Genomic DNA, 12,423 nt, shown 5'->3' with positions numbered 1-12,423 from the left:
AGAAAAGCCAGGAAAATGAGGCTGCAGGGGTGGAGCCAGGAGAATGGGCGGGGCCTGGGGAAAGACTGGCAGGCCAAATGGGAAGACCTGGCAGGCTGCAGATTCCACCCCTGCCCCCCAGTAGGCAGCAGAAATCTTTCTGTCTCCACCTGGTGATGCCAGAGGCTGAATTGGGGACCTTTGCATGCAAAGGATGTGTTCTACCATTGAGCTACCCCATCTCCCCTAAAACAATGTTATCTAGGAACATTGGAAGCCACCCATACCCTGTCAGTCCATTGGTCCTTCATGCTCATTATCTGCTGACTGCTACACTGTCTGGCGGCAGCACTCCGTCCGGAGTTTCAGATGGGGGTCTTTCCCAGCTCTACCTGGCGATGCCACAGATTGATCCTGGTGGGGCCATTTGCATGCAAAATGTGCATTGGCACAGGAGCACCCACAAAAGGTAATAATAAATACAAATAAAGAGTAGGATGCAGTGGAGCTCCTTCACTGCTGAGGGACTGACCAGTGAGTGGAAGAGGGGTGTCCACCTGCGTGGGCTTCCTTTTTGTTAAATTGTCCTCATTTTGGGGGGACAGGAACATGTCGTTTCCCAGTTTGAAAACTGGATGTGATCACTTTCCTTGCAGAAAAAGTGCTGGAACTCTCTCTGATGCTGTATAGAAATAACCCCAGTAAAGATAAATGAAAAGGAGACACTTACTGAAATTTGACTGTTTCATTCTGGGCCTCCAAAAAGTACTTCCTCATGGCGTAGGCAATGGTGGACTGGAATAAATACGTTTCACCTTCATCCCATTTGTACTGTAAATTTAAAGCAACAGTCAGATTGCCAGGTGCATTCCTAGCCTCGGTCACGTAGAAGCACTTTTAAAACAGACTATAATGAGTAATAATGTTTACCCTTTTCAGCAGGATCTATGCATAATCTGATTTCATCTCAGAAATTGAGCACATGATCGATTTTGTTGTGATATTGGGTGCATTTTTCCTCCACTATTCTGAACCGATTTAGCCTGCGTCACAGTTAGGTGAGGCATGACTTATCCTGCTAGGTGCTTCAGAGCACATCCCCAGTCCTAACCTTCAGAGTTCAGACCTTAGCATGTGGTTAGACTAACACAGTCTGTACTCGTTTCTGGGACTGGAAAGTTATAGAGGTAAGATGTTGGAGCTGCACCTCTAAAAAACAAGATCTACACCTTTGAAGCAGAGTTGTTATTATTTAGTCCTTGCTGGCCATGCAGAATACGGGAAGAGGGAAAGGAGATGAAGCAAGAATCACTTTCTCCAGTAGCTGGCACTATTCACTCATCATGGCACATTTGGGCATTTGCTTACTGTTTCCGTTCCTCTTTCCACCCTCTTCCATTTTAAAGTCTCTTTCTCCTGAACGAATCCATTACAATAATAGAGCTTGAAACCACATTTGCTATTTGTATGGCCTTTGAATAATTTACATTGCTTTTAGGCTAACAATTTGGTGGCCCATTTAAATTGGCCTTCCTCAGCTTGAGTCTTCAGTGAGAAACCTCTCAAGGCCAAAGCAGACATTTCGTTAAAGACGTAGTAAGCATCTCCGGTTTTGCTAATCTGCACATCCCTACTCTAGAGTGAAGAAGAAAAGAAGATAGCTGCTAGTTGGGTGCACATTTAAAGTACTGTCTCTTTTGGACCTAAATTGCAGGTGCACGGCCCCCAATCTGGACTGGGCCCATAGTGGGGGGAGGAAAGGGTTAAAAAAATCCTTCCCCCACACTAGGGTTCCAATTCAGATACGGTCCCTTTCACTTACACCAGAATAAAAAAGAACAAAAGATACAGCATTTAATGTAAAACACTTTGGCCCTGAGTGGTATGGAATACTGGCATGGCTTTGTGGTCCTCAACTGAGTTACAATCAGGATTTGTTTTCTTCCTGTGGCTCCTTAATGGCCTGTTTTATCACCACATCCTTCTAGACAGATGTTGGATGGATGGATGGATGGATGGATGGATGGATGGAAAGACAACCAGACAGACAGACAGACAGCAAATGTAGACAACACATTCTTATGCATGTTGCAGCTGAATTTCAAAATCTGAGGATGTAAGTAGATATTTGCAAAGGGTACAGTCCTGCCATAGTGAAGTAGTTCCATTGATTTCAGCATGAAGGATCTGCACATATGCATTTCATTGGGAGAGTGAAGCATGAGACTTAAAAGTGCTTAACTTTGGGTGGAGCATGCCCTTATTCATAAGCCTCTCTATCCATAAGAACATAAGAAGAGCCCTGCTGGATCAGACCAAGAGTCCATCTAGTCCAGCATTTTGTTCACACAGTGGCCAGCCAGCTGTCAACCAGGAACCCACAAGCAGGTGAGTAAAATGCATCCACAAGTGCAAGTCCACAATGTGTAAAACAAGTAGCAACTTTTTATAAAAAGAAGAGTATTGCTACATAGAATCCACAACCCAGTGCAGAGTTAATGGTGCTTAAACCACTAATTTCAATGCTGTTTTAGCACACTTGTTGTGTTGTGTTGTATTTAGATCAATAGCACAGATTAGTGTGGAAGATGACCAGAGTTGATCAGAATTTGCATTATTAAAACGTCCAACAACCACAAGAAGTTGGTGGTGATGTGCAAATTGTAACAGACAGATTCAGAAACCCTTACTTGATTCAGAGGCCAATCCTATACCCACTTCCTGAGGAGTAAGCCTGAACATAGTGGGGATTACTTCAGAGTCAATGTGCATAGGATTACATAGTTATGTATTTTTATGTTATTTTAGAAAACAGAAGATGATCATCCTATGTCAGACTACTCACTGCATTTCCTCCCAGTGCTTGTTTCAGGCTGATCCTCACTTTGATTGCTTCCTTATAATCTAGATTTTAAAAGAAAAGAAAAACAAGTCTTACTACAGAATTTCAAACTCATTTCCATAACATGCTGCATAACTAATGTTGCGTAAGCAGTCTGTGTTTCAATAGCCCATGCCCTACCCAAATACACTGTGACAGTGATGGTGGTGTAGTTGTGTGTTTGGTTCTGGTGATGGATGCCCAAGCTATGTCTTGCCACTCATCTCAGCTTCATCAACAATGACCATATAAGAACATAAGAAGAGCCATGCTGCATCAGACCAAAGGCTTGTCTAGTCCGGGATTCTGTTCATGCAGGAGCCAACTGGATGCCAGCAAGAAGCCCACAAGCAGGGCATGATTGCAACAGCATGGCACCCTCTGCTCGTGTTCCCCAGTATCTGGTATAGAGAGGCATATTGCCTCCAGTACTGGAGGTAATATATACTCATGCTTTACCAGTTAAGAAAAACACAGCCTTGGTCTTGTGTAACTGTGCAAGCAATCATGTTTGGAAAAAAGAGCAGGAGAAAGGGCAAATGGAAAAACCCAATTAATGGCTCATCATGACATCTATTTTACTTCCTTTTAGGCCAACCACAGGTAGGGACACAATGATCAATTATATCAACTGAAGTCAGAGTGACCACCACAACAGCATCAGGTTGGGGAAGGCTGAATCAAACAGTAGCATCCGTGGAGAAGGTAGTCAAGGCAAGAACAAATTGCACATATAGCTGATATTACAGAGCATAACAAGTGCCTACATGGAGTCCAGGCTGTATCCCAACCAATAACTCTGTTGTTGTCCTTGTTGTTCTTTACAAGCCATGAAAACAAGGGCTGGAAGTAGTGAAGCAATGGTGCTGCATTCATCCTTTTCTCTCCTCCTGTCACTTTTTCTAAAGCTTCGGTCCAAGGTTCTGACCTCCCTAAGGCAAGCATGTTCCTGTGTTTAAAAAGAAGCAGGTAGGCAATTCAGCACCATCCACATAATTGATGTTGATGTGATTTAAAATATTTCTGGGCTGCCTTTCAGGGCAGGAGCCCTCCCAAAACAGCTTACAACAATGACATTCATATAGTAGTTTTAAAATATGGTAATAAAACAACAAACATTCATAAAAGCAACAAACACCAGTATAAGACAACACAGTTGTCTGTGTTTGCAGCTACAACCCAAAACAATCCAGTAAAAACAAGTAAGTCTTCAGGGCCTTCCTAAAAGCCTGTAATGATGGGGCCTGACAGTTCCCCAATGGCAATGCATTCCAGAGGTGTGGGGCCACTGAGGAAAAGGCCCTCTCTTGTGTACGTGCCCACCTAACTGCCCTCAAAGGTGGGCAAGTAAGAAGGGCCTCTGTTGCTGATGTTTAAGTACAGGCAGACAGATATGGTTAAAGGAAGTCCTTCAAGTAATTTTGTCCCAAACCATTTAAGACTTTGAAGGTCAAAACCAGCACTTTAAATTGGATTCGGAAACACCCTGGTAACCAGTGCTGCTGGCACAGTCTAGATGTTATACGATCTGACCGTCGTGGCCCAGCAACACTCGGGCGGCCACATTCTGCCCCAGATAACTTTCCAGACCTTCTTCAAAGGCAGCCCCACATATAGCACATTACAGTTGTGTGAGTACTAGGACTGCTAGGGGGCAGTGTGCAGAGAGGTTTGACTGAATAGGAAAAGGAAGTTCAGCTGTTTCATCTAAAAACATGGAGTCCAAGCTTTCTGCTGACCTTGCATTTTGTTAGAGCAGGGGTGTCAAACCTCTTTCAGCCTGAGGGCCAAATCTGATTTTAGAGAAGCTCTTGGAGGAAGCATTTGAATGGTGGGTGGGGCCAAAAGCAAAAGGGGCAGGACCAAAAATGCAAGCACATTTTAGCTTAAAACTGTGACTGCCAGGCACTGGGCTTTAAGGAGAGACATTTCAACCTTTTAGAATGAGAACAAAAACTCTGCAAAATCTGTGAAGCCAGCAAACAATCAGTAGTCAGGGGAAAGGGGAGGTGGTGTAGCCAACCGGGAAAACCCAGAGGTCTGGACTGGACCCTCAGGAGGACCAGATTTGGCCTGTGAGCCTGGGGTTGAACACTGCTGTGTCAGAATGAAGAGTGAGAACAGCCTCTGCAGAGCACAGAAAGCCTTAAAAAGTGTAAAACACTACTTTGAGAAAGCAGAACCCTCGCTGGTCAGCTCATGCAGTCACAATCTAGCTACCACAGCTATCAAAGGGAGACCTAAAACCAGGCAGGCCGCTACAGATAGTGAGGATTGTCTCAGAGAGATACTCCTACTCTGAGGAGGTGTCCAGAGAGCAAAGAAGGATTACCAATATTCCTGAAAGGGTATGTCAGATCTTTAGGTTGGGGGGCAGGGAGCAGCTGCATTTTCCTGAGCCCAATTCCAGACCTATGTTTGCAATAGACAGGCATGTTTGGAACGGGAGGAGTTGGCTAGGGGAATTGGAGGGGAATGGTAGATGAGGAAGGTTTAAACTGCCATCTCATCTTCTGCTGCTTCTCTATTGGAAGTTGAGCTCTCCTGGTCTCACTTTGAAAAGGAGAGGTGGAAACCAGTTTTTGAAGTGAAGGCAGATGGTACTTCCCCCTGCACATGAGGTCATACTAAGGATGAATTGTACTATGGCACTTCAGGTTTTATACAGTGCAAAGAATATTTCATTACCGCAACTTGCTACCAGCTGCTAAGGAATTAGAAATGTCACATTTGTAAAGCTCATCTGTGTGGCCAGCAGCTTTACAAAGAGCCTCTTGAAACTGGAACTGATAAATGGTCCTTGTGTAATATCTAGAAATGGAAAGAGAAAGAGGAGAGCATAAAACCAAATCACCAGTTATGATACTGAGAAAGCCCTGGGATTTAATGCTGCTTTTTAATGAAAGGGAAATAAACTGCTAATGTCATAGAACCAACATTAGAATATTGATCCGATCCATTTGTTTCAGTGTCATTTTATTCCTGGCACAGAATGTCGCCATAAATATAAGCCAGTCAGATGGCTGAATTGGATAGATCTGAGCCACTGTAAACATTCTGAATAAAAGTGATTCTGCTCCATTACTGGATTGTCATCCTTTCCAGGTCCTGATCTGACCATTTTGGCAGACATTCTGAAGATCACCACGCTTTCTGCCAGTCCACTCCCATGTCCCACTTTCATTAGTGAGCATTATATCCTATCTCAAAAATGCAGAAGGGTTGGTGCAAAAACAGTGAGATAATATAAGAATGCAGACACTGAGATTAACAGCCCATCAGCATTCATGCAACATTATCATTTCTTTTTTCTTTTCTTTTTTGAACCAAACCTTATGTACGTGCATCATACTTTAACTCCTTCATGACAAACCAAATCCATTCTCTCAGGCAAAGCATTCAGCGTTGTGTTATTATTTATTTACCACACATCCTATCAGAGTTCTGTGCCTAGAGATATCAGTTTGGATGCCCTGATGAAATACCTCTTAAGACCTGAGAAAGGACTCACCACCACCATATTTATGTGATATGTCTCAATAGAGGGCCCAAGAAGGCATAGGTGGAGATGACTTATCCTTATCCCCCTACCCCACCAACTTGACAGGGACAGGGCGTGAGTCAGCTCTGTATGTAAGCAGAGAACAAATGAACAAGCCTGCAGTTTTCTTTGGGTAGAACTAGAAGACACTGGGTTCGCACAACTGGAGCTCGAAAATAAGCCATCATTATTTCCCTGCCCCCAAGCATGCTGTCACGCGACTGCCATTTCCCTACTTGCCCATGATGCAGTGTGGGTTATCATGTCATCCGAACCCAGTGAGGTGCATGGCAGGGGTGGCTTCTAAAACACCCCACAATCCCTACAACAAGCCATGGGTTGTGGGGTGGTTTAGAAGCCGCCCTTGCCATACACAATGGCTTTTTTCCTGCCCCGATCATGCAAACCTGGCCTGAGAGATGAACTGCTCTCTGCAAGAATACCATGGTGCTGGCAGTTCCCCTAGAAATGTGATGGGAAAGTAGCATATGTTGAGGTGTTAATGCTGAGAGCCTCCACCTATGCTTAATTTGAATATTTGTAAATCAATGCAAATATTACAGAATGCCAGTAATTCTTCTGTGACCTCATTCACAGGGAACCAACCCAGGGTAAGCGCTGGAACCCCTGAAACCTCACCACTCAAAGAACTGGGATCTGCCAAAGCACTCGAAGTGGTATACATTTTATAATACTGACTTATAAACGAAGAGATAGGATAGAAGAAGAAAAATGGAGTGGGAGGGAAGAGGAAGGTATGCATAGTGAGGTATCCCCTCTTTCCTATTAGTACATAATGATGTTACACAATGACCAAGTGGAATGGTCAGTGGAAGAGACAGTTCTGGGAGGGGAGGGGCCAAATAGCCGTTGTTCCCAAGCTGGCTGGTGGAGGGATCCGCACGCCTCCCTCTGCTGCCTTGGAATGGTTAAGGCAGCTTCAAGACCAAATGAATTTTAAAAAGCCATGCATCACGGCCACAACTGAATCACACAGATAAACAAACACTTTGGACTTTTAACTGAAACACACAGTTGACAATACTGAAGGAATGGAAATGCAAAGTGAGTGGCAACATTCAAATGGCAGATGGATTATCAGTGGAAACACACTGCTCGGGAGCAGGAATAAGGAACTGAAAATAGAATTCTGTCTGCAGGTTTTATGCTTTTCTGGTATGGTAATCAATATAACAGTCTCACTGAGCTTAATGGGTGGTGTATTGGCACTGAAGTGGGAAAAGATGTCACTCCTTCTAAAAGAGAACTCAGGTGGCTGAGTGCCATCAGCACTGGAGCCCAAACAGGCCCACTGAGCAGAGTGGGCCTGTTTGGGCTCCAGTCCTGATGGCATCAGCATGCATATGGGAAACCCCACAGTCGCAGAAAACAGTCCAACGAAAACTGAGTATGTTCAGAAGCTACAGAATGTTGAGTGTCAGTTGGAAAGCAGTTAGAAAACCCTTCGTGGTTGGAATGGCTGGGCCCTGTTTGGAGGGAGGATGCACTGCAATATTTTCTTACAGGTTGCACTTCTATTCCAATAATAAGGCTATATAAAGGTAGAGATTCTTTTTAACAACAACAGTTAGAGTAAGAACAACTAAGAGCAGAGGAGGCTGGGGCTATGAATCCACTCTGGATTTCAGTCAAAACCAGTCAGAACTCTAAAGGAGCTATCCAAAGCACCTTGGATAGCTCCTTTAGTGTTCTGACTGCAACCCAGAGCGGATTCACTGCCCCACTGACATCAGAGCCACCAGCCTCCACTAACTAAGAGTTAGAAGGAATGGTGGGGACCACCCGACATACCTTATAAAAGAGTAGTCATTAGCTACATGGAAGAGAGCTGCAGGATCACAGTATGTCTCATCATGAGGCAATGGTTCCACGACACCTACTATCTCTCTCCTGTAGAGAAGAGCAATGCCAAGAGTTTCCATTAGTATTTGAAAAGGAAGCAAATTTTAAAGTCACACTCTTGGATGTATTCAAGCTTAGGCCTCTAAGAACAAACAGTATATTATTAGAACATCTGTTGTGGTCATCCACACAAGTAAGTCACCTTTAGAGAGGAAAGGGGCGGCCTTTAGCATGCATACCAAGCACATAGGTCCATTTGTTCATGTATAACAGGAGTCATGCATTGGGTTGGATCCAAATTTAGTCACACTTAGAAGAGTCCCACTAAAATCAATGGAACTTAATTTAGTTATGACTACCTTAAGTTCCATTGATTTCAGTGGGTCTACTCTAAGCATGACTAAGTCTGGATCCAACCCAATAAGTCGTTCTAGAGAGTTAGTTAGTATAGGCACTTTGGAGGAGGAGGAAGAGTCACATATGGGCTGAAACTAGGGATGGGCAATTACTCCCCTGTTTGCTTTGAAAGTTTATCTTAGAAAAATGATGAGGGAGCAGAGAAATGATAGAGTTGTATAAGATTTTGCATAATGTGGGGAAAATGGATAATTCTCTCTCATAATACTAGAACTTGGGGTCATCCCATGAAGCTGCTTGGTGGGAGATTCAAGACAGAAAAAAGGAAGGACTTCACACAGCACATAGTTAAACGATGGAATTTGCTCCCACAAGATGTAGTGATGGCTTTAAACAGGGATTAGATAAATTCCTGGAGGAGAAGGCTATGAATGGCTACTAGTGCTGATGGCTCTGTGCTACTTCCAGTGTCAGAGGCAGTATGCTCATGTACACCAGTTGCTGGGGAACATGAGCAGGAGGGCACTATTGCACTCATGTCCTACTTGTGGGCTTCCCACCAGCAGCTGGTTGTCCACTTGTGTGAACAGAACGCTGGACTAGATAGGCCTTTGGGCTGATCCATTATGGCTCTTCTTATACTCTTATGAAACTGCTCAAGGGCCTTTTGATTGTTCTAATAAACTGAAGTCTCGGGGCTTTACAAGTGTTTGGTTTGAACACTTTTAAAGGCCCCCTATAAACACCACCTACCTTATCCCTCACACCTTCCCCAAGGCTATAAAACCTAGGTTGGGAAGAGAAAAATTCCCAAAATTATGCCATGAGCAGGCAGCAGCAACCTAGTCATTTCCTGCCAAGGGCCTCCTCCTCCATGGGAAATAATGCAAAGAGCATTCGTCTCCTGCTGCAACTCTGAGAGTTGTAGTCAAGTCCCAGTCCCCAGCAGAAAAAGACACTCCACACATCTTTAGGAACACCCTCCTCTATCACTGCCTCCCCATTCTCCTTCCCCAAAGTAAGGGGTTTGCCTGGCCTTAGAGAAAGGGGGCAGGGGTACAGAAATGGTGCTGGGCACTTACAGGGGTGTGAGCAAAACTGAAGCAGGCACAGCCTGCTCAAAGCTGGACTGCCTCAATTCTGCCTAAGTGTGCTCACATTCTCACAATAGCCAGTATGATGGCAGCCCATCATAGTATAAGTACACAGCATCTTTTGGCAAATGGCCATGAAGTACTAATGAGAAAAAGCTAGTTAGTGCTGCTGATAAGCATTTCAACAATCCTCCTTTCCATCACTGATTCTGCCAGTGCTTCAGATATAAAAAAACAACCAGAGAAACGTGTCAGAGATCCCTCAGCAAAGGAGCTATTCCTTTTACTTACTTCATCTCCCACCATTTCTTCGTCCATTGTTCCTTTGGGATCTCCCCAGAGAACACCATCCACCGCCATTTCTCTAGCATGAAAGTGAAAGGCATAGTTCCAACAATAGTGAGGGCTTGTTTGAGCAGGAAATTTATATCCGTTTCTGGAAAAGAACAAAATTGGGCTAAATGAACATTTTGTTGCAGTTGTAACTGTACAAAGTAAAGGCTGGTAAAAATATAAAAAGTCTTGTTGTTCAGTCGTTAAGTCGTGTCCGACTCTTCGTGACCCCATGGACCATAGCACGCCAGGCCTTCCTGTCCTCCGCTCTCTCCTGGAGAGTGCTCAAGTTCATATTCATTGCATCGGTGATGCTATCTAGCCATCTCATCCTCTGCCGTCCCCTTCTCCTTTTGCCTTCAATCTTTCCCAGCATCAGGGTCTTTTCCGGAGAGTTTTCTCTTCGCATTAGGTGGCCAAAATATTTGAGCTTCAATTTCAGTATCTGTCCTTCCAATGAGCACTCAGGGTTGATTTCCTTTAGGATTGACTGATTTGACCTCCTTGCAGTCCAGGGGACTCGTAAAAGTCTTCTCCAGCACCACAGTTCGAAAGCATCAATTCTTCTGCGCTCAGCCTTCCTTATAGTCCAGTTCTCACAGCCATTCATTACTACTGGGAAAACTGTAGCTTTGATTATATGGACCTTTGTCGGCAAGGTGATGTCTCTGCTTCTTACTATGTTCCATATTGACCTTTGTGATTGCTATTATTTATTATAAAAAAAGAAGTTACATGAGAACAAATCCTTCATATATACTTAAAATAGTACACAGGAAAAGATTTTAAAAAGAAGACAAAAATGGGGAGTCATTAAAAATTTTCCAAAGTCTAAACCATTCATGAGTAAGACTAACCTGTATTGAAAAAGATTTCCGATCATATACTTTCTTTCGGAAATCTGTTGTCTCAAAATACAATTTTTCCCTCAATACTCTTTATAGAATCACAATATTTTGTCTTGAACATCTTGTACCTTCAAAATTGCTGAGAACTTCCAAGGTTATCATAACATACCAACTCACCACTGTCTTCCTGAAAGTTTGGGTCCAGAAGGCCTAGGCTTTTCAGGTGCTTTGGAGTGGCTGCAGAAAGTGACATGATCTCTCCTACAGCTTCATGGAACCCTTCATTGGCCCCACCTCTTAGCAAGAAAGGAAGGTCAGAATAAGCCATATCATATTCGATGTGGCCCATCTCATGGTGTGCTGTCAGGAAGTCATCCATATTTACTTTCGTGCACATCTTGATCCTATAGACAAATGCAATTCAAGCAAAGATTATGGCAGAATTACATCATTGCTTTGATTATGGTTGCCCAGAACACTCAAATGCCCATTTAAACCATCTACTCTTTTTTGGATCAATTTGATTTTGCACCTTTTCTGTTTATTAATTTTTTTAAATTATACACTTTCACAGCACAAAGGTATCTACAAATTACAGAATGGTAAAACACACACACACACACACACACACACACACGCCCCGTTCAATCAATTCATCTCAAAACATAGATGTGTATCAGGCATTATTAAATTACAAAATTCTATAAAACAATAGAAACCCATTGTCCCTAAAATGATCACAATTTTCCCTATTTCCTTTTGTCCTTTTTTTTTAATTAAGCTTAGCCATTGCTGCAAAGTCCCATTGCCTTTTGAAGCGATGTTGGTTTGAGAGAAAGTTCTCATTTCAGTGAACTCACAACAGAATAATAAATATCTTTGTCTCCCACTGATTGTGTTGCACCAACAGGACCCACTGCTTGCACAACAGGGAGTTAGCACTGTTATATACTCCCAACAACCTTCTGAGAGAGGCTGTTGGTGCTCCCAGACAAGGCTGTTGTCGTTCCATTGCCCTGCCTGATTCACTTTTATGGCAGGAATGTGTGTGTGCCCAGATGACATTGGGCAGTATCCAATGGGGCCGCCGTGCTCCCACTGTTTGTGTGGCACCAGCAGGACCCACTGCTTGCACAACAGGGGGTTAGCGCTTTGTAAAGAAACCCCAGAAACGTGGAAATGCTCATTTCTGGGTCAGGACAGGACAGCGGAGCTCCATTCCGCACGTTCCACTGACCTGCTCCATTCTGGAAATGAGAGTTTCTGCTAGATTCAGGTTGGTTTAACAACCACTAGCTCCCAGTTGCACTAGTGATGGGTAATGCTGGCATGTGGGCAGCATAGGATACTGCCCATTCTCTTCCATTTTTCCCACAGCTTCCTGTTTTCGCACAACTTTTTCTGTCTTTTTTCTTACAAAAAAACAATCCATTAAGGAGGAAAAGGCGGAAGAGCTGCACCTCCGTCTGGAAGCATCCTGTGCCATGTGTAGTGGTTTTACCACTCAATAAGAGCATAGCTAAACAT

The 12,423-nt window shown here is 43.7% G+C and overlaps 1 protein-coding gene across 1 annotated transcript in view; it reads right to left on the bottom strand.

The window, feature by feature from the left end:
* ACE2 (angiotensin converting enzyme 2) overlaps positions 1 to 12,423 on the bottom strand; it is a 41,331-nt gene that overhangs the window by 5,953 nt on the left and 22,955 nt on the right. Inside the window, exons 9-15 of the mRNA XM_084844132.1 lie at positions 11,074 to 11,300; positions 10,007 to 10,151; positions 8,214 to 8,312; positions 5,549 to 5,671; positions 3,628 to 3,809; positions 2,825 to 2,883; positions 710 to 810 (exon numbers count right to left, since the gene is read on the bottom strand). Of these exons, the coding sequence (XP_084700258.1) occupies positions 710 to 810; positions 2,825 to 2,883; positions 3,628 to 3,809; positions 5,549 to 5,671; positions 8,214 to 8,312; positions 10,007 to 10,151; positions 11,074 to 11,300 (936 nt within the window). The remainder of the gene's footprint in view (positions 1 to 709; positions 811 to 2,824; positions 2,884 to 3,627; positions 3,810 to 5,548; positions 5,672 to 8,213; positions 8,313 to 10,006; positions 10,152 to 11,073; positions 11,301 to 12,423) is intronic.

This window comes from Heloderma suspectum, chromosome 3, assembly GCF_057233095.1.
Source record: "Heloderma suspectum isolate Gila_16-S chromosome 3, 16-S_ref, whole genome shotgun sequence".
NCBI classification, from domain to species: domain Eukaryota; kingdom Metazoa; phylum Chordata; class Lepidosauria; order Squamata; family Helodermatidae; genus Heloderma; species Heloderma suspectum.
This window is presented reverse-complemented; position numbering and strand designations above follow the sequence as displayed.